Here is a 21,157-nt window from a genome sequence, read left to right as displayed (position 1 = left end):
TCTGCTACCTCCCATGAAAGTGGTGAGTCCAGTATGACTGGAGCCACGACCGTGGAGGGGGAGGGGGACTTCCCCTGCAGAATCTGTGGCAAGTAAGTACCAGGTCAACAACTAATTGGTAGTATTTACATTTTAGCAGTGTTCTCCCTGTTTGTTTCAAGTATTCCATTCTTTAACTTAGCAACAAAATGTTTATCCTTGTCCTGTTCCTTCTGCTTGTGTTTTTTTTCCAGATAGATCAGATGGAATTCATTGTTGCTTATCATACAATTTATGCCACCATTTGTCAGGGTGTTTCACAAAGTGAAGAGCAGATCTGCTCACATGAAGACTCACCGCAAGGTTGACAGGGAGGAGGAGAAGACTGAGAAGATACTCGTGTCTGAAGCTAGCAAAGTGTCAGTTCTCCCCATGTCCAACCACATGAACACATCTGAAGAGGACCTACAAGATGCATTTGAATAAACGATAATTGCCTTTACTACATTTTACCATGGACATACATGTACGTGTATCAGTGTGTACAAAAGACGCGAACAGTCCCCATCCTCCTGTACATGGGGAATTTTACAGGTGTAGTGTTTTTAACCAGAAGTTTTATTTTATAGTGGTATGTAATAACGTATATTGTAATGTCATGATTGATCACTATCATTCCAATATACATGTATGTTTAAATGAACTAAGCTATTACACTATTTACACTATTTATGTCTTTTTAAACAAGTCACAAAATAGCTGTAGACTGATTTTGCTTTGATATTTAATGCTGCAGCAAAACCTGTATTTGTTCACTGTAATGTTGTAATTCCTTTTTTACCCACTAGGTGAAACCTGTTTATCGTTAGATAACTAGACATCAGCAGTGAGGATGCTGCAGAAAGAGGGAAGGCCTTGTTTGAACAGTTTGTATGCAAGCTTAAAAATATGCACTTGGCTGATTAATTTTGCATAGCATTTCTGTACATAAAAAATGGATTGCAAAAAAAATTGATTTGAACCGAAAGCTTCCCATTGACAGGAAGCTGAGGTATTTAAGAATTTTTATATCATCAACGAAGATTTGGTCAGAACATGTTTAGATTGGTCTTGTCAGTTTCCATGCTTGTGAATATATCCAGAACATTGTGTGCACAAAGGATTTAACATCCTAGCAACCTGGGGATACCATGGATGTAGGGAATTAATCTTTTTCTTTGGAACAAATGACTTGTTTTTGTGTCTTATACATTGACAAGTATGAGATGGAAGGTTTCAGATCACACCAGGCTACAACAACCAACCGACAATCTACAAGACAGAGTGTAAGCTGGTGAGGTCTAACACCTTAAGAAAGGTAATCATTGGGTTAAAGTGAGGTTGTCGGCATTTCCAACAACTGTAGAATTTGTTGACATTCACAAACATGTACAATTCACTGTCAACAAAGATATGTCAACTTTTTTGCACTACACACCAACAATTCTCATGACTCATGATTAGAGCTGTGTACCGGTACGCAGTACCGATACTGTACCGGAAAAATTGATTAGGTACAGGTCCAAAATACCTACTCCCTCAGTACCGGTACTGTACCTAAACAATTTCACACCAATTTTATGCCTATTTGTGACCTCAAATGTGTATAAAGGTGGTTAACAATGGGTCCCTGTGTAAGGACAGCGTGTTCATGAAAACAAAACACTTAGTTTTGCCTATATTTTATCTGAGCATTCGCCATAAACAAAGAATAAACCTTAACTATCAAGTTTATTTATGTTTTTTTGTTATTGAAGGAGTTCAGAAGACCATATAAATTGGTCGAATTGTTCAGGTACAGGTTCAGGTCCGGACCTGTACCTAAACCTGTGTACCTGTACCTGTACCTGTACCTAAAATTTGTTTAGGTACACAGCTCTACTCATGATGTCTGACTATGTACGTGATGATCATGAGTTGTTTGGTGATTGGACAGTATGTACACTCTTCCACCATGGCAGAGAACAAATGTTGATGTGACAACTGTTGTCTGTTGTGTGATCATCAAGTTAGGTGTGGTGTAACAGTCACCAGGTAGCAGTCATGGTCTTGACCTCTCTGATGAAGTGCAATATCAACAGGAGGCCTTCAATCTACACTGGTGAGGGCATGGGTACTGACTAGTTTATATCTAGCATGTTTTTGGTACAAGGGCTATATAATAAGCTTGTTCTCCACATGCCTTTAATAACTAGTTCAGCAGCCTTGGCTGTATGTAATGCTGCAGCCAAAGCAATAAAATGACTAAGTAAAAAATTATATATATCTATATATATGTCATTACTAAATGTTGAAATTTTGTGAATATTTTACCTTGTAAATAGAGTCATGCATATATTTTTGTTGGGTGTATGTCGATCTAGATAGTTTTATCGGTAACACAAGATTACATTATTAAAATTTATAGTCTAAAACTCTACAAAAATACCTATTGTTGACATTTTTATACAATAGAAGCTGTTAACCACCAATACAATAGACACAGAAGTTACTACTTTTGCAATGTAATGGTATGTTTCACAAAGTTACAAGTTTATGTGAGAGTAAGAGAAGATGCTATGGTGGACAGGTGGGGGAATCATACTACCTGTTCCATGAATCTTTTAAGGTTTATTGGTGCGATTTTATTACCATGATAGTCAAAGCCTCTGAACTTGAGAGTTACACCATGTATGTACCACACCATTTAGTAAGTTTAAGACATGGGAAGAACCTATATATTCCTTATGTGAAAACTAGGATAGCCGACAGCCAACTAAGCTACAGTTACACAATGTCATGTAGGTTTGTCGACACAGTACTTTTGGAACGTCAGATACATACATGTAGTTGATCAGCGAAAGCTTTTTTTTTCATGTTCATATGTAATTCTTTTAATATGTAATTTGTTGTATCAAAAGTATGCACTATTTGTTGTAAATACATGCCTTGTATGATGATATTGCTTTGCAAAATGTGATTTGTTTGCATAAGCGGGAATATCTCAATGACATCTGTATGTGAATGCATGGCACATGAAGGTTTGTGGACTTTTGAGTTTCAAGTCATGCTGTAGTTTTGTGTGGAGTTCTGATCATGCCTTAGTTTTAGCTACAGTTGCCTGTGAATTCTGTTGCCTGTACCCCTTTTTATCCAGCAAATATGATTTTATATGATAATTGTAATACCACCAATACCATGTCAACAGAACAATAAATACACTATGATTAAAAAATACCAGACTTTTTCTTATGAACCATGTACTGCTGGGTCTTGGTTAAAGAGTGGAAAAGTTGAGACTCTCACAAAATTCATCTAAGCCTATGAAGTCACCTGTTTAGAATTACTGTCCAAGTACTTAACTTTCCAGGACTTCGTAAGGAATGAAAGAGCAATACAAGTAAGAAAATGTGTTTATTTGATGAAGTAAGCAATGGGAGTATAAGTTCTGTTATACATATATTCATGTAGTATATTCATGTCTAACCCAGAGACCTATGCAATCTCGTGAGAAGTGCAGAAGGGCAAAAGCTATCACTGAAAAGTATCACCTACTCTCTAACAATGTTTTACTTTTAATGTTCCCTCTTTCCTTTGGACCTATATTTACAAAATTTGAACAGATTTCTATGTTCAAGTGGGTCACTAAACAACTTCCAATAACACGTAGAACTCAAGAAAAACTCATTTATAGAGAATTATGTGTACACTAGTGATTGGTAAACTGCCAAATGGACTTAATCAGGTATACATGACGTCAGACTTATCTATATTCCAAACATTCCAAACATCCTCAAACCAAATGAATGAGCAGAGTCATCAAATTCCATGGAATGTTTACAGAAATGTGAAACAAACATGCTGTACAAGCTCAGAATCTCAGTCATCTCCCTCTTCCTGCTTGATAACAGGTGCACCTGTAAAATAAACAGGCTTTTATAATAGCAGTCTGCATTACATCCATTACTGGAACATAAAGTAATGAGCATAAAATGTCATCTAGTATGTACAGTTGTATTGTCAGAATCAACATGCAGGTGTTAGCAACACGGAAAGACTTAAGAACAAACTGTATCAAACTCACCATCCAGTTTCTTCAATCTGGGCAGCTTGCCTGTAGCCTGTTCAATCCAGTCTCCCTCTGCCTGGTGCTTCTCTTCCAGGGGGTTCCCTACAGGCAGTCATATATATTAACCAAATTTTCTGGAGCAAATGATGACTTGGTATATCATACAGGCAATTATGTTCAATGAGCCATCCCTACATTTACATGTGATAATGTTTTATTAGGCAGGGTTACTAAATGGTTACAATAGATAATCAATGGTTGGAGACAAAATATTCCTTTTTAATAGATGAAGACAGTGCCTATTCTACACATGCCACTGTAGTTAATTTTGTAAATTTGATTTTTGTGTGAGGTCCTTTGATTTTTGTGTGATTGTATACTTATTTCAACGACAAGTGTTTCCACATTGTTGGTTAAGGACCTTGTAAGGTGCCTAAGTCTATTTTCCTATCTACTACTACCCTGTTCCCTCTTTTCTTCCCCCTCCTGCTCTGCACAAACCCTAAAATCACACAACTTACCAACAAACAGCAGGTCAACCAAGCAAGGCAATTCACCCTGTAAAGAAATAAGATAATCAATGCTTTAAACTGTGGACAACTTTTTTTCTGAGACTCGACAAAAAGTAAGCAAAAGACACATGAAACATGTACAGACAGTTTTGGCTTACCAGTCTTCCAAACTCTGCCCAGTCACTGACTTTGTTGTTGGACATGTGTAACACCTGGAACATAATTTGGTAGAATAGTGAATTATTTCAATCACTTTGACCAACTCAAATAACTCAAACAAGTGGCCTGTGTTTAATGGGGGCCCGCAAGGCCTTTTCCGTAGAGCGTAATCGGCCGTTTTAATTTTACGTAGAGCGTAGACGGACCGCTCTTCGCATTTTGCGTAGAGCGTATTCGCAGTTTTAATTCTACGTAATGCGTTGTAGCCACTTGGAATTTATCGTAAAGCGTAATCGAGAGGTTTCCGAATTCAGCGTAGAGCGTTGTCGGGACCTCCCCTTGCTGGCCCTCTTTGACCTCTACTCTTAACTTGCATAGTGCCATAGCTCAATTTTCAGTTTTAATTTAGATTAAGGTTCATTTCATGTAACTGTGACCAGGATAACTTAAAACTGAATGAACATATACTAGTATGAGACAAGTCAGTTACCGTCAGTTTCTTGAGCACATGGATGCCTTTCAGCTTCTCAATGTTATTGTAAGAGATCCACAGCTCACACAAAGTGTCCCCAACTGACTCCTGTATGGTGGATCAGAAATTAGACCATTGTCAGCCAGGGGACATTATACATGTATATTCTACATTGTACAGTCAAGTATTGTTCTTCCCTTCATAAAAAAAGTTCAAGCCTTACACCAGGTGTAATCAAAACAAAGTTCAAGGGTACAGCCAAGATTAGACTCTGTTCATACTACGTATGATAATAATGCCAAGAAATGGATGGAGGTGCTATTGGAAAAATTACAGGAAAGTACTTCCTGATGATACATTAGATTGGCATGGAAATTACTGTCTTACCAGACCATTGAGGTTCTTGATGTTATTTCTGCCCAAGGACAAGATTTTCAGGTTTTCTGCAAAACAGAATGGAGAAATGTCTTAACATGGCAAACTTTTCAAGGCTGCTCTGGATGTAAATCCAGGAGGAACAGTAATACTGTACTATTTTGTGTTAATCTGTTTTGTCATCTTAAATTTTCTTTTCAAAAGAAAGGCACATTAAGTGTCATTAAAAGTGGACATCTGTGTGGCTGTGAATTTTACTTTTGCTTTGTAACTTTAAGATAAGATACTCACTCAGGCCATTCAAGTTGGCAATTTTCTCAATGCAGTTGGTGGAGAGTGACAACATCCTGTAAATCAACAGGTTCATGTTATAATCAAGTAGACGTAAAACTGTTTGCTATAATCTGTTATCCCCATGCAGCAAAAAGTATCATTGACAAGTGGTTGATCCTTTAACTCTAGAAGCTTATGCCTACCCCTTGAAAACTTCAGGATAAAAACAAAACAACAATCTGAGATTACGATGATTCGCAATGCGTTACGATGTAAACAGCTGGTAGGTAGAAAGAACACTATTATATTATATAACATACTCGCAGGCAGCCAGAGTGGAGAGGGAAGCATCCATTTTCTCGATGGGAGGAATCTGCATGTACAGCTTCACTGTTGGTGACTCCGCAGCCTTGCTCCCATTCTTCTCCTCCTGCGAAAAAATGGACGGGCTGTCAATTATTGGATAATTTCCATAATTTAACGACAAGAACAAGAGAAAAACATCGTCTGCCTGCTGCTAAACACATCCATGACTTCACAAGTGGGCTTCATAAAATTCTTCTCAAAGCACAAGTCTTCTTTCACAGCTTCTTCAGCACTTGGATAAGTAATATCACCCCACCATCTGCTTGGAGATTACATGGTAACTTACATGTACTGGAACTACTATCTGTTGAAACTTTTGTGTACTTACCCACTTCGCCAGGGCTTCTTTGATGGTTGTCCCTTTCGACTGTGGGGGATAAGGCAAACATTAGCATGTTAATGACTAGCAAACTCACACTTTCGAGACGTACAAACAAGGAAAATGCACATGTCGTCACGAGAAAAATCTAAACACCCACCATCTTGGTTTACGCCGTCGTTCCTGTAACCATGGTGATCGCAAAGCATAATGGGATACATTCTGACCTCTGACACCAAAATGGCGGCGCCCATTGGAAGTTTGGCGTTTCGAGTAAGTCAAGATTTGTCAAGATTATGCCTTAAATATGACGTTTGGTGGGTAGATGTACGCTCAGAATTAAGCATTAAGGTTTTTTGAAGGCGTATGAATAGAAAATTGTAGATCAGTATAAGGCAAGAATACACAATTGCCTTCCCAAAATGCAGTCGTTGCCTGATATAAACTCTCGAGGTTGTATACAGTTGAAAAGTCTAGTGTGTATGTCAAGGAATTTTTTATGAATATGAAAAGATGCCTAGTGCAAATTTAAAAGTAAAGTGACTTCTTTGTTCCTATTTGTGCTCAAGTAGAAAACAGTTTATACTTGTCATAATTAATATATGAAAGTAAAGTTTGTCCATATGCTGTGGTTTTGCCAAATACAATTTCCTCATAAGCAAGACATAATTGATGGGGTTGAATCAGACAGTTGTTATTGATCTTTCATGCATTGTGCCACAGGTATCTGCATTGTTGGCAGGAAGAAGCATTGCACAAAGACTAGCATGTGGAACAACCAAGACTGTTGAAAATCATCTCAGGTATAAACAATAAACTAGCACTTGACATGTGTCTTTGTAATAAAGCAGGTTTTTTGAAAACGTCCTTTTGTTGAGCATGTTAACTCTATATGAATGCTTGAACCTGGACTTCTGAGAAACATACACATTGCAAGACTGCTGCCTTCTGTATCTGTATAGCTAGTATAACCACCTTTCAGCGTAACACACCAGCTTCGCAGGAGGCAGCTGGCTACATTACACCGATCGACTTGTTACACCTAACTCTTGAACTTCTAACTCTAGTCATTAAAGCTATCTAATGACAAAGTTCCTACTGTACTTGGTTACAGTGAGTTCCACTCTGCGATAGTTCTAGGAAATAATGAATTCTTGAACACCTCAATCCTTGGTTGATAACTCTGCTAACTTAAAAGTCACAGTCTTTGTATAATTTTTTTACTGTAATGTAATACTGAGAAGATAATTCATGTTTCTGTTTTTCATGAATATTGCAGATACTTTCCTAAGCAGGCAGCACCAACCACAGGTACAACTTATACACCTGGCTAATTTGCTGTGACACCTGTTGACTTCTAGCTTGGTATTGAAATGTGTCATTTTTTAAAAGAAATCTTCAAATAGAATAAAATTGTTGTTTTCTGCTCCTACATAGCGACAGCTTTCCAGCCAACCCTGCGCTACAGTTCCAGTACATCTCAGTTGGTAAGAGCTCATCTAGATACATTTTGTACTGTTATCCATCCTGTTTGTGCACACGTCATTGTATCAATGTTTTGTCTTTATTCTTATTTTTGACCGGCCACTGTAAATCTCTGGAACTCCCTCCCACAGGACATTGTAGCTCTTAAGGACAGACATAAATTTAAGAGCAGTGTTAACCGCCACCTCAGAAATATTGGACAGCGTCCTTGTGACAGCTGCTAAGCTGAGACTGGTATTGCAATATTAGATAAAAAAAAGATAATATACTAAATGGATGGGTTGCTCTTTTGTTATTTACAGGTTGAGACAACAGATGAACCAGACGTCCTGTACAAGAGGATAGTTCTGCTGTGTAAAGGCCATGAAGAGGCAGTGCTGGATAGTTACGAACAGTTTGTCAGCATGGCTGCAAAAGAACTTGGGCTAAGATTAGAAAAGATGTAGGTTTTTCTGCTGGAAGTTGTAATTTTTTAGTTATTCCAGTGAAATCCTGTGATTTTCTTTGGAATATGGTGTGGATTAGAAATTTAATGAGATTACTAATACAGTCTTTGAAGATTACTTACAGATCAAAAGATACCCTTTCTTGATATTAACAATTTGAAATGAGCTACATAATTTGTATTCTTTGCTTTCCTACTGCAGTCACAGACCCCGCAGAACCTACGACAGAATTACTCTGCTGAAGTCAGTTCACGTCCACAAGAAACACAAAGTGCAGTATGAAATAAGGACTCATTACAGGGTCTTCCATGTAAGTATGATTGCCAAGTTGTGTCAGTTTACTTCATGTAAACTCTTTGTTAGGAGTTATATTTGGTCCATATTAATACTGGTATGTCTCGTCATCACTATTGTAATGTAGATCTCCTAACATGTTAAGTACCTGATCATGACAAGATATGGTGATGATGATCACATGATTTTATGTTTGTTTCCAATGCCAAGTAAAGTTGTTTTTTGTTGTTGCTTCATTCGATATTTCAGTTTAAGCACCTGACAGGGAGCACCAGCAATGTGTTTCTGGAATATGTTCAACGGAATCTACCAGAGGGTGTGGCAATGGAAGTTAAGAAGGTGAGACAGTAGCTATATGCAAAATTGTCTAGAATGACCTCGCCATTCATTAAGAATATACATATGTATGTGCTATTTGATTCTTACAGCCTAGTCAGTGTGTTATTCAGTAATTTGACTATAAGTTACAGCTGATGTGCTTTTCTGTTTTTCAGACTGCTCTTGAGAAACTGCCAGATGAACTTAAGCCACCAGAGACACAGTCAGAAACAGCACCTGTGGGGACATCTCAATAGAGTCATTGGTTAAGAATTATATATTATGAGCATGTACTAAAGATGATTACAGTTCAACTGTTTGACGTTGTAATATAACTGTTGTATGTAGCCTTATGGTAGAGTCGCTTCTGAATTTTTTGTACCCTGCATCAAAAAGAACGTCCTTGCCTGTATCCAGCATCGTTAGCATAATTCAAAGTTGTATTAGCATTCACTGATAATTTTATTTCACTCTACACTTGAATGACAGGAATAAAAGCATAGGATGCATTGTGTTTGCCTGTTGTATTTTAAATATGTGTCTCTCTGTTTCTTTCCTTGTATGCAAAATGTCTACATCATAAGAATGAAAAAAATAATTTCAAGTACAGAGCTGTGATGATATGGAGCACTGCTCATGAAATGCAAGCAAATAATATTATGACTAGACAGGCCATATATATTAACATTATATAAAAGATGACACCATCTTCATGCTGAGGTTTTATAGGGGGTTTTCCTTTATGGGAGAATGTTCCTGAAAGTTACAATATTACCTTGCACAACAACAAAACACACAGATATATTAAAATGTGATGCAAAGTACAGCATCAGAGCAAGGACATTATACACTGTGTATAATGTCCTTGATCAGAGTTATCTATTATTAAGGGGATGCATAGGAACTGTAGTGCAATGATACTGTAATTTTCATCCAACTATATGGACATATGGCAGGTCATAGTATTTGAGGGGTGGGAGTATGCTATTTCGGTAATGGAATCATAAAGCTGTCGTAAGGTCGGACAATGACCTGTCGTTGTTAGACAAAATACAAATGGTCAATATTGTGAAGTCAGACGGCCTGTTTTATATACTAGTAGTCCCATTCAAAGTTTCCCGCGTTTCGTACACTGTAAATAAATTCTCCGCTATTCGGCACCAACATACGTAGTCGTTTGAACGAACGTTTCTTGAGCCAAATCTGACTGAAATTATAAAACAATTGACTTTTTTGCTTTATCAAGGTATTTTATTCCTTTGTTTGTATCACAGTATTGAAATTTTGCGTAAGAATCAGAAATCGTGTGTGCTCCACCGAACGAATGTGCGGTAACAAATAGCGGACCCTGCCTACCCCCATGATGCATTGCCTGCAATGGCTGACTGGGTCGGTCAGTGGTGACAACTCTGGGTTTGAAGGAAAATCAAGCGTTTGTACCGGTTGTGGTGAGTATGAGTGCCCTTATGCTATACACGGAGTCGCAGGGGTGTTTGGTTTATATTGCCTTTGAAGCAAATTTTGCGCTACTTGTGCAGTTTTGGAGTTTTCTTTGGGCTTATGTTATGATGGGTTGCCGTTACCTGTTACTCATGGAGTCTGAGCTAGTGAGCACCAAAAAAGGCCGACCCGCATATCGAGATGTCTGCAGCCCAACTCAGCACAGATGTGGTGTAAATGGATACAGAGACTTGGCGTCAGCTGTCAGGCGTGTCAACGACTCGGTACAAGTGTGTCTGCCGCGGTCTCCAGAATTTGCGCTGTGCTTGAAACGCTCGTCTGACTGGAATTCGTGCCTCTCCGACGACTTCAAGCCCGTGGGAGCATGCAGGAATGCACAACAGCAGCAGACGGGCTGTACGTGGGGTTCGGCACCTGCTCTTATCTAGGGTGTTTTGGATCGCACGAGCCACGAATATGTGTGGACTTTGAACCGGATTATACATGATTTTACAACAAATTATCCCCTCACAACCCACACTTACGGGCCTGACCTGATTGCCCCTCACGCTTCAGTTCGACACAAATTATGGTTATTTCCTGGCATAGGAATGGATTACCTCATGTCACTGCTGTTCATGTTCCCACTCCCAGGCTGTTGAAGATCATGTCAAGAATCATAGGGCTGTTAACATTATATCTTTATCGTGGCACCAATGGGAACAAGTCGGAAATGTACATGTAGGAACTAATGCCATGGGATTGTGAGAAATTATATCAGCCAGTGGCACGTTGACCTGTTGTCTGTCAGACATAACAACATTGCTGCTGACTGGTCGCATGGGTGGAGTCTTGCATGCTGGGAGGGTCAATGTGGTTACCACAATAGTAAAACATAAGGGTCAAAAGCTGTACATGTTATCCTGATGCTGTAAAGCTAGCCTGTTTGCCGGCTTTTTGATAAGTTTGTTGGTCAGCTATTTTTAAAACCATTTATATGATAAATCAACGATCAATTTAAAGAGTCACTCCCACTACCATTATATTCTTTTGTCTTCTAGGGGCTATGGAGAAATAATATACATGTACAAAAATGTAGATGTATTATACAGTTTTCTATTGTATCACTTCCTTGCATGTTAGAAATGTTCTTTTTTATTTAAAAAATTGACTCTCATTCTTGGCTTCATCTAGATCTATAAACAACGTCTTGACAAACACTAGAAGATGGCGGATGTACAAGAGGCTGGATCCGCTGTTGTGTCCCCAGGGGACATGTCCAAGGAAGACAAGGAGGCCATGCTGAACCGCAAAATGGAGGAAATCAGGAGGAAAAATGAAGCCCTTCTCAAGAGGCATCAGGTAGTGTATGCTGAATGTTGTTTTCAGAACACAATTATCTTTCTGAAATCTCCTTGTTTAGAAAAGAGAAACACACATGGTTTCAGCAGTGTGCATACTTAGTGATAAGAAATGTTATCCAAATATTGAAGCAACTTACCAGTAGCAGCTACAGTTTGAAGACTGTTTTACTCATTCAAAACTTTATTTCTAGTTAGAAAGAAAAGCTGATAGCATATCTTGTTGGTTTTATCTCTCTTAGTCATCCTGAATGTCAGCCCTGAGACATATTTGCCCTACAGCATCATATACAAGGCTTGAAAATAAGTGATAAGGCCTACAAAGTAGAAATATGGAGGGCTTCTGGAGGAGCAGCGTGGCAGCTGTTGGTACTTTTCCTCATTACAGGAAGTGGAGGCTGATCGCAGGACTGCGGAAAAGACGGGCAGCTCCATTCCTGTTAAGGGGGGTGCAGCAGTTGTAGTCAGCCCTACCACAAAGTCTGCTGATTTTCAGTTTCCTGAAGCAAATGAGAGAAGAAAACCTCCACCCAGAGGAACTCATGTGAGTAGAATGAAGAGTTGTTACCATAGGAAACTACTTATTACACTACAGTTCCTTCAGACTTTGGTTGCTTGCACATTAAAAGTAACTCCCAAAATGTCAAATGTATTTTGAGCACTTACACCACATATATGGTAAATAATACCATTACCTGTAGGCCTGTATGCAGTTGTCATGTTTATATTTTGTGCATATAATACAGGACGACCAAGATGGGCATGACAGAACAGACAGGAGAGGACCACCACGGGGGCGTGGTCGGGGCCGAGGGGGCCCCAGGGGAGACTTCCCACCCAAGTCACCAGGCTCACAACGGATACCTAAAGAACAGAGGGACACCAGAGAGCAATGGAAATCCAAAGAACAGAGGGAACCCCGAGGTTCCAGGGAGTCTCCTCGAGCTCCAAAGGATTCCTTTCCACCGAAGTCACCAGGGCAGCCCAGAGGCCCAGGCACTGGGAGGGGCAGGGGGCGTGACAGGAGGGAGGGGGGCGGCGGTGGTGGCAGAGAAGACACAAAAGCTAAGGTATGGGGTTTTCTGGTATTTACTTAAGATATTGTAATTCAGCCTACAATTCAGTTCTATCAGTTGTTTGTTCCTTCTGACAGTAGGATTTAGGAACATAGCCTAGGTTTAGGACTTTTGTGACTACTGGTATCAGTTTCTGTGTTACTGTATTGTTTAACTCACAGTTTGTAGATTGCATTATTAATGTTTTGTTGTAACAATGCTTATAGTACTCATTGTTGCACTGCTGCTAGCAAACAATCTAATTTGTTCTAGGAATGGGAAGAGAAGAGGAAGAAAAACATTGAGCAGATGGAAGAGGAGCTCAGACTTATGTCCGAATTGGAGCTTGAGGGAAAGGTACGGCTATTCTTTAAGTCTGTCCACTTCCATTTGTTGGCTTTGGCATATTGGGAGTTGACTGCTTGTACTGTTTGGAAGCAGTATGTAGGGACTGTTTACCTTGCTGTGGTGCTCTATAGCTGTGACATTAACAGGATCTCTCTCTAATCAGAGACTGCGCCACTTCCTTGATGACCCCAGACGGCAGGGCCCCCTCCCCGAGGCAGTGGAAGACCGACACCAGGGCAGCCGACGCAGTGCAATGAACTGGGGAGGGAAGGACTTCGACGGTGTGAAGCACGGCATGGAGCAGCTGAAGAAACAACAGAAACAGGTATGGAGCTGTGCGTATGTACAGTGTGTGATTTTGTATGGGAGAGAATCTTTGACTGTTGTGGGTGTACTATGATTCAAAGTTTTATTTCCTTTGTTCTATAACCCTTGGAAAGTTACAAGATGACCAAGAAAACAGTTTGAGTATCCCTCATCTTCACAGGGTCGATATCACCAGCGAGGGTCTAGAGACAAGATGGACATGACCTTGTCCATGACAGGAAGAGAGAGGAAGGAGTACGAGGAGTGGAGACAGGAGAGGGAACGTATCGACCGGGAACGTCTGGAGAGACACCGGACGGCAGGAGGGGAGTGGAAGAGGGAGTGGGACCAGGAGAAACTGGATGGGTAGGAACATATCCTGTCTTAATGCACATATATGATATGAAACGTTAGTGTTGAGACACAGCTAAGAAAGTATTATGTTCATCTGTTTTCTTGTGATGTATTTGTATGTTAAAATTATTTGTAAACAGTAAATAGTAATGGATGTATGAGATGCTGTGAAGGAAAAATAAAACAATTAATGTAGTGTCTTGATAGATTTCTACTGATTCCTCCTGTACAGTAATGTAGAACCCGCAGACGTCCTGGCCCCCTCCCAGCCCACACTCGGGGCATGGATCGAGACCAGCGGTCGGCAGAGAGGTGAGACCTCCAGCGAGTAGTACTCTGACAAATCTCTCATGATATCCTGGGGACCCTCCCTGCCTACCTGCATGCTCCTCCTCTTTCTATACTTACCCTCCCAATTGCATTGAATCATGACAAAAATTGATGTACACAATTGCTTTTTTCCAACTGTATTTCTGCAATGCTTGCCTATTGCTGCTTGTCTTGCAGAATTAGAATCATCTTGCAGAACCATCATTGTATGCATCTTGTTGCTGCTTATCAAATGACACCAAAAGGAAGAATGGCTATATTGTTTCTTGTTAGTGCAGATTGCATGATTGCTGCGTAGTGTCCAGTGCTCCATTCTATACTTTGTTTCCCATACTTTTCTGTAAATTTACTAGTCATATGACATCAATTGTCAATCTGACCATGACATTAACCATTGTACAATGTATTTTTAAAAGTCTTCATGTTATTGTTATTGTTATTTTAAGTGGAAGCTGTAATGTGTGATTTATTAGGAATTTTATTCAAGCATTGGTTTCAATAAAGGTTGTCTAAATCAACCAGATTTATCTTTACTGAATAGTTCCTTTTATTTTTTGTGCTCACTAATTCCAACCAGAATGTGGTTTATATTCTGTAAGGGTAACAGACCTTAAAGTGAGAAATATAACAGTATATAAAATCCTGAAGGACTATTTTTTACCTATCTTGGTATGTACACCTAATACCAACCAGCATGCAATGTTTTGATTCATTGTTTTCATGGAAGTTTGAATAGAAATGTAGACTGCATTTTGATGATACAATACGTAGCTACAAGCAGCTAAAATTATTTTCCAGCTTTTTAAAAGCTTTGAGTAATAAAGAAGCCAGTAGAGCTGTAAAAAGTAAAGCCGGTTGAAAAGGAATTATGGAATTGGTTATTCCAGTCCCATATGTATACTAAGTAAGTTAAGATCCTACTTTTCATTTGTGGTTTTTGGACTTTTGTCTATCCTGGAATGCTTTATTTTACACCATGGCATTATCACACTAAATAACCATCATTCATATGCTGGAGACTCACAGCGCGGCTGATGCTAATGCTTTTATTTTTGTTGCATGTTGGTGTCATGACAGAAAGAGATTTTGAGGAAGGTAAACCCCAACTTTTTATGTTTTTAACAGTACAATCATGTTTTTGGAACAATCCATCCTTACGTTTGCATTAACTTCATTCAAGTAATGTTTTAGCTGAAGAATGTAGATTGCATGCTTTTGTAGATGCTTTGACTGCTTGGTAACTTACAAATGCTTTTACAATGAGCATAGGGGACTTCTACTGAACACATAAAGATTATAAAATGTTAACACCAATTCAGTAAATGCTAGTTGTATCATGTCCCTATCTATGCAAAAAGCGCATTGGCCAATATTGTAACTTATAAGTAATGGTTTCCACTTGTTTGTTAGGTGGCAAAAGGATAGGCAGTGGTCGCTTCCCTGCAGCAGACAGTAACCAGCCAAGGAGACCTGAACGAGACAGGAAAGGTGATCACTTGATCGTTAAATCTCTTCGAAATTTTGTCGTAGTGTATGTTGGTTAAACCTCCTTAGCTGGATGTAATTTTTTATATCGACTTGACAACAAAGACTTGCTAAAAGAGTCTCAAAGTTTGCTTTTGCTTAGTATAAGCCTTAAGATCTGTGTATGGGAGAGCCCCAGAAATGAGTCCTGCATGTTAAAAGACCAACAAACTGAGAAGAGAAGATGTGACCCAGTGTGCTTTGCCAAATTCTTGGGGCCAGTAATACAGGCTCAAATCCTCCGTCACTCTTTGGCCGATAACCAAATTGTTCTTTCTTGATCAGGGGACAGACATGAGGAGGGTGAGGGTCGTAGAAAGCAGCGGCGCCGCACCAGGTCCCTGAAGGGTGACAAGGCTGAGAAGGCTGCTGCCGAGGGCCTCACTGTCACTGTACAGGGAGAGAACCGCAAAGTGGAAAACAAGGAAAACAACAGAGAGCAAGCCGAGGTGGCCGATGCCCAGGAGACAGCAAACACACCCATGGAGGAAGCCGTAGCTGAGGACAACGGCCATGCCAACAACAATAACAACAACAACCGATTCAGGCCCATCTCGCCCCTGGTGATGCCCCCCGCCCGCGAGCCGCCCTCCCCCACCAACCCCATGTCCCCCACCTCCCCCCTGGAGCTGAGGACCCCCCCTGACCACGTCCACGTGGCGGACTGGGCGGTGGAGATGGGGGAGAGTGGCAGCGGCAGTCTGTCCGGGGACTGGGGGGATGTCCAGCAGGGCCAGGGCTACCCTCCCGATGCACGGATGGACTCCCCATACGGGGAGGAGGAGGAGGGGCAGGAGTTCCACGATTGTGAGGATGATATTGTCGAGAAGACCAGTGAGGAGCCCAAGCCACAAAGAACAGTAAGGATCCGGTTATCAGTTGTCATGATTGGTGCGATTCTCCCACTAAACACTTCTGTATTGAGTGCATCCAGGTAGTACATGCATTTTGAGTCAATTTATCATTAAGTTTTCATGTCACATTCCCCTTAGAAGTGTTGTCCAGAAATAAAAATTTTCAATATAGTGTTGAAAACATAATACTATTTTGACAATCATAACTGCAGTAAGTGACTTGATGGTTTCCTATTCAGGAGTGCAGAAGACGACACAGAACGGGGAGTGATTCGGCACCAGGGCAGGGTGTCAGTGGAGAGGATATCACTACAGAAGTGCCTTCCAAAGATGAACATGATGTCCTTACCCCAGTTCAAGACAGCAGTGCTGGCCAAACGAAAGCTTCTGACAGCTCAGAAGTGTCATCACGTAAGTCAATAAAGTTATCAGTACATCGTTGGAGCTGTGGTAAACATGTGCAATACAGTCTGAACTTAGTGCTGTCCCAAACAGAGACTTCAAACTGGGTTGAATTTTGTATATTGTTACATTTTGTAATGAATCTTGATATTGTGTGTGTTGGCATGGAATGTGATGGAATGATTGTCTTTCCAGCCTCCGAATCAGTCAGCACATCTGAAGAAGTAACGCCTACTAACCAGGAGGCTCCTGCAATACCATCGGAAGAGCTGGTTAAACAAGACACAGCTGTGAAAGCTGAAGAATCTCCAGTGACTGCAGCTGAGCCATCAACTGTGAATGCTGAAGATGTCAAAGAAACTGCTGTGCCTGTAGCTGAAACAACTGTGGAGGCTGCAAAAAGTTCAGAGGCTGTGGCTGAACCAGCAGAACCTACATCTGAAGATATGACAGTTCTCCGAACAGAGACACAAGATGCAGAAAAAAGTCCAACAGAATCAACAGGGGAACAAGCAGAAGATTCAGCTCCAGCAGAAGGGGAAGAAAGTGAGTTTGCATAATCACTTTTTATTTGATTTGATTTGATTTGATTTGTTGAAACTGCGGTGGATTTATTTTGTTCTTTGGTGGCAACTTTAATGATGTTTTGTGAGCAATCTGCCCAGCTGGTGATAATTTTCAAGATGAGGTGAAATATTAGCCTGAGTGCAATCCTATTTAGTGTACCAGGCCTCCCATCCTTGTAACCTCAAAATCAAGTCTGGAGATATATTTTGAGGCCGTGAGTATCGGAACCCCAGTAAACTAAACAGAATAGCCCCCAGACCTTCCATTCTACCATATTTCCTGACTGTATTCTTCTCTTTGACAATGCTACCTCCTAGTCATGTCATTACCTACTGTCCTGTCTGTCATAATCAGGGGATCATTCTGAAGATGTTAGGGAGGGAGAGAGCCCCCCTCCCACCCTGGAACCCAGTTTGTCTGACTGTGAGTTCCCTCTCTCTGATGCTGAATCCAGCTGTGGTGCCATCAACATCAGTGACTATAACACTGTTGCTTACACCAAGAAGACTTCTCCATAGCAGTAAATGCATGTTGGTGGTAGCTGCATGAGGTACCATCCCTGTATTTGTGTTTGCAGGATAGGACATGGCGTGGCTAGTAGTGGCTGCCTACATGTGCTTAGGATATCACCCCCATCACTATGTGGAACTACATTAGTACTTTTCAGTGTTAGTGCTTGCAGTAGAGGGCTGTTGTGCAATAGTTTGTTGTGTTTGTGTTTCCTTGTACATCCAAACACTGCTAGGATCATTCCTCACTTGTGCACTTCTTCACTATGGTTTTGTGCAGTACAGTATGATATTGTGCAGTTTTGAGTAGCAAAACCTTGTATTGCGTACTTTGAAACTAGACAAGAACACTTCTAATTTGTGAACTCCGTTGTATTGTGTGTGAAAAGAAAGTCAGACCTACAATAATGTAACTATGGTCTAAAAATGATGGCTTTAAATGCCTGTATTTCAGTCCGCCATGCAAGTCATGTTATTGTCCAATATTTCCCTTATGCTACACCAAATCAACAGAAACTGTGCTGTACAAAACCTACCATTACTGACCATGGCTTCATGTATGTCTTACGTATGTGCCGATGGTAAATCTAGGAAGGACACAACGACTGGGAGTGGGCAGTCGGAATCACACTTCCACAGTGCACATCCTTGGCCTTTTAGCATAAACCACTTTTCACCATGCTGCACTTTGTCACAACATGTATGCTTTGTTTCCTTTCCATTCCGCTGCTGTTTCTCTTAGTCTCCAGTGTGTCTTACTCTATAGTAGGTATAGAATTGTCATGAACTAAGTTCTGTTTATTTATTTCTTTTCAGAGAATGGATAGTGGTCAATGGTCATACAAGCAGAGACTGGACACTGCTGCAAACTGTCTACTTTAACAGAAGTGGTACACCTATGTGGAAAAAAAGCTTGAAAATATTTCTGCTATTGTTGAGAAATGAAAAAAAATTAATGTTTTACTGTGTATAAACAATGAAATTCTGCACAACTTCATCACTATAGGGAAGTACTAGAAAGATTTTAAGAAAGATTTTATCTCCCAGGTTTGTATTTGTTGACATTCTGATAATGACATGATAAAATAAAATCATGTTGCTTGAATTGTGGCAGCTAGAATTCACAAACACTACCACAGAAGGTTTCATGGGCATGGCAATGTTTCACTTGGAGTCTCAGACTGTTTTAAACAGAAGCTATTGTACAATATGTTTGAGCAGATTCAGACTGTAACAGACAATAGTGCATAGCCAATTGACTAGTACGAGTACCTTGGGGTTTTAAGCTGCTAGACTAGAAGCTTTTTAATCTTTCTCTGAGTGCCAAGTGAACAGACGGTTTGACCTGATAGGTGAAAGCTTATAGGCTGTCATTGAATATTTCTTTGAAACTGGTTACATTGCAGTAATGTGAATATGGTTATTACCTGTATATGCTTAAGAATTCCTCTGTCATCTGTGCAGTCAAGTGTTTGAGACTGTGTTTGAGTGTCATGCAACTCAAGTTATGTGTCGACCTGTATGTTTATATTCAAGCTGTTATAGAATGAAATGACAACATATTTGATTCAAGTAATGACACTGGAATACTTGTACAACTATTTATTCAATTATAAATAATTTTAATGCAAATGCATGCACCTGGTGCAAATTGAAATTACTAGTAGTACAAAGTGATACAACATCTAATTTGGTCAGTCTACTGTATTTTTATTGTGATAAGTAGTATAAGCAGCTTTTGAAGGATATGAAAAGTGTGCAGTTTTGTTGGTATTATAGTAGCCAATTTAACTTATACAATAGTATTAGTTTGGTTTTTATGAGTCTGTGTTCTTGTAACTTCAGTGTATATCCAAATGTATTTCAATTGATGCACATTTTTAGAAGTTTTAATGAATAATACTGTCATAGCACCTATATTACTTCTATGGCATGTTTTACTGTGGCATAGATTGCTTTAGCTGTCTCTGCTATTAAGACTGGAACTCATGGCCAGACAGCAGCAGATTACCATAGGATGGTAGTAGATGAGTGAAATGAGATGTTGTACATGTGTACATTTCTGGCAGGTGAACACAAGTGTGGAGGCTCGACATAAACTCCCTATGACATGTTTGAACAGTTGCAATTCATGGAGGGAGAGGTATGCTCTAGTACAGTTTGTCCTGATTGTAAATCATGTTTGAAAATGCTAAATTATCCAGGATGTGTGCTTTTCTACCTATACATGTGTGTCCATCTGTGAATATGTTCAATAGGAACATAAGGATGGGACAACAATGTTATTGTTGTACAGTTGATTTCTGTTGTATAGATTTTGCACTGTGCTTTTTTTAACATGCACCGCTGTTAGTGAGCTCCTTGAAGATGTTTTGTCCTGAGATACCATGACAGACTGTTGCTCGCAGTCACTGGTTTCTGTAGAGATAGCATTTTCTAATGAATGTAACCAGGGCTGCAAGGGACTATTATGATGATGATAATGGAATAAACTGGTCACAACCTGTGACATGGAATTCATTAATTGTGTTACTGTTACTAGCGTGTCTTGTTGCTGGTCCAAAATTTCTGGGGAACTGTGGAAGACTCAACAACACAATCACCCTGTTATAACTTTCATGTAAACGTGTCATTTAAAACTGTCTACAGTAGAGGTGTGGTAAATATTTCAGTATTTGACATGGCTTTGACATGTGTGCATGAATGGTACAGCACAATACAACAGAACTTTGGTCATCATTGGTTTGAGCAGTTGTAGGTTCGGATAAGGCCTATCACAAGACAGGACAGACGTGTGAGTCAGAAACATTACATAATACAAACAATTTATTCATACATATTCGTACATGAAAGTTGACAAGAGTATGGCGACATTCAATATAGAGTCGTACAGATAATTTCCTTGCTAGTATACAACACAAGAAAATAGGTGCAGGACTTCCAAAATTCCATGGTACAAAAAGCACGAGTGAAAAAGTGCACAGAGACGCCAGATTACCCATTTGGGAGGAAAATGTCACAT

General features: G+C 39.9%; 4 protein-coding genes across 6 annotated transcripts; 3 read left to right on the top strand and 1 right to left on the bottom strand.

Moving 5' to 3' along the window:
* The first annotated feature begins 6 nt into the window (after window positions 1–6).
* LOC109472303 (transcriptional-regulating factor 1-like) lies at window positions 7–1,470 on the top strand. Its single transcript, XM_019771982.1, has 2 exons — window positions 7–92; window positions 291–1,470. Exons 1-2 carry the CDS (start codon window positions 34–36, stop codon window positions 463–465), a joined length of 234 nt encoding a protein of 77 aa, XP_019627541.1. The 5' UTR covers window positions 7–33; the 3' UTR covers window positions 466–1,470.
* A 1,922-nt stretch (window positions 1,471–3,392) lies between these two features.
* Window positions 3,393–6,758, bottom strand: LOC109472302 (dynein light chain 1, axonemal-like). The gene is made up of 10 exons (XM_019771981.1): window positions 6,703–6,758; window positions 6,552–6,590; window positions 6,178–6,287; window positions 5,876–5,931; window positions 5,597–5,652; window positions 5,228–5,317; window positions 4,737–4,790; window positions 4,588–4,624; window positions 4,082–4,168; window positions 3,393–3,914 (listed from the first exon to the last, which is right to left on the bottom strand). Exons 1-10 carry the CDS (start codon window positions 6,703–6,705, stop codon window positions 3,877–3,879), a joined length of 570 nt encoding a protein of 189 aa, XP_019627540.1. The 5' UTR covers window positions 6,706–6,758; the 3' UTR covers window positions 3,393–3,876.
* Window positions 6,728–9,599, top strand: LOC109472301 (28S ribosomal protein S10, mitochondrial-like). Its single transcript, XM_019771980.1, has 8 exons — window positions 6,728–6,815; window positions 7,266–7,345; window positions 7,822–7,853; window positions 7,980–8,029; window positions 8,330–8,469; window positions 8,675–8,783; window positions 9,017–9,106; window positions 9,262–9,599. The coding sequence occupies exons 1-8, from the start codon at window positions 6,753–6,755 to the stop codon at window positions 9,340–9,342; spliced, it is 645 nt and encodes a 214-aa protein (XP_019627539.1). The 5' UTR covers window positions 6,728–6,752; the 3' UTR covers window positions 9,343–9,599.
* Window positions 9,600–10,414: 815 nt separating this feature from the next.
* LOC109472292 (coiled-coil domain-containing protein 9-like) lies at window positions 10,415–20,646 on the top strand. 3 transcript variants are annotated; one of them, XM_019771968.1, is made up of 15 exons: window positions 10,415–10,533; window positions 11,720–11,887; window positions 12,275–12,430; window positions 12,633–12,956; window positions 13,215–13,298; window positions 13,453–13,614; window positions 13,777–13,961; window positions 14,182–14,261; window positions 15,357–15,374; window positions 15,690–15,767; window positions 16,089–16,663; window positions 16,897–17,068; window positions 17,255–17,605; window positions 17,981–18,176; window positions 18,952–20,646. In XM_019771968.1, exons 2-14 carry the CDS (start codon window positions 11,753–11,755, stop codon window positions 18,142–18,144), a joined length of 2,484 nt encoding a protein of 827 aa, XP_019627527.1. In that variant the 5' UTR covers window positions 10,415–10,533; window positions 11,720–11,752; the 3' UTR covers window positions 18,145–18,176; window positions 18,952–20,646. The 3 variants fall into 3 exon arrangements, with proteins under 3 accessions (XP_019627527.1, XP_019627528.1, XP_019627529.1); XM_019771969.1 differs by lacking the exon at window positions 15,357–15,374; XM_019771970.1 differs by lacking the exon at window positions 17,981–18,176.
* The last annotated feature ends 511 nt before the right edge of the window (window positions 20,647–21,157 follow it).

This window comes from Branchiostoma belcheri, unplaced genomic scaffold (assembly GCF_001625305.1).
Source record: "Branchiostoma belcheri isolate BF01 breed outbred unplaced genomic scaffold, Haploidv18h27 scaffold27, whole genome shotgun sequence".
Lineage (NCBI taxonomy): Eukaryota > Metazoa > Chordata > Leptocardii > Amphioxiformes > Branchiostomatidae > Branchiostoma > Branchiostoma belcheri.
The sequence above is the reverse complement of the archived record's forward strand: the minus strand, read 5'-3'. Positions and strand labels throughout refer to the sequence as shown.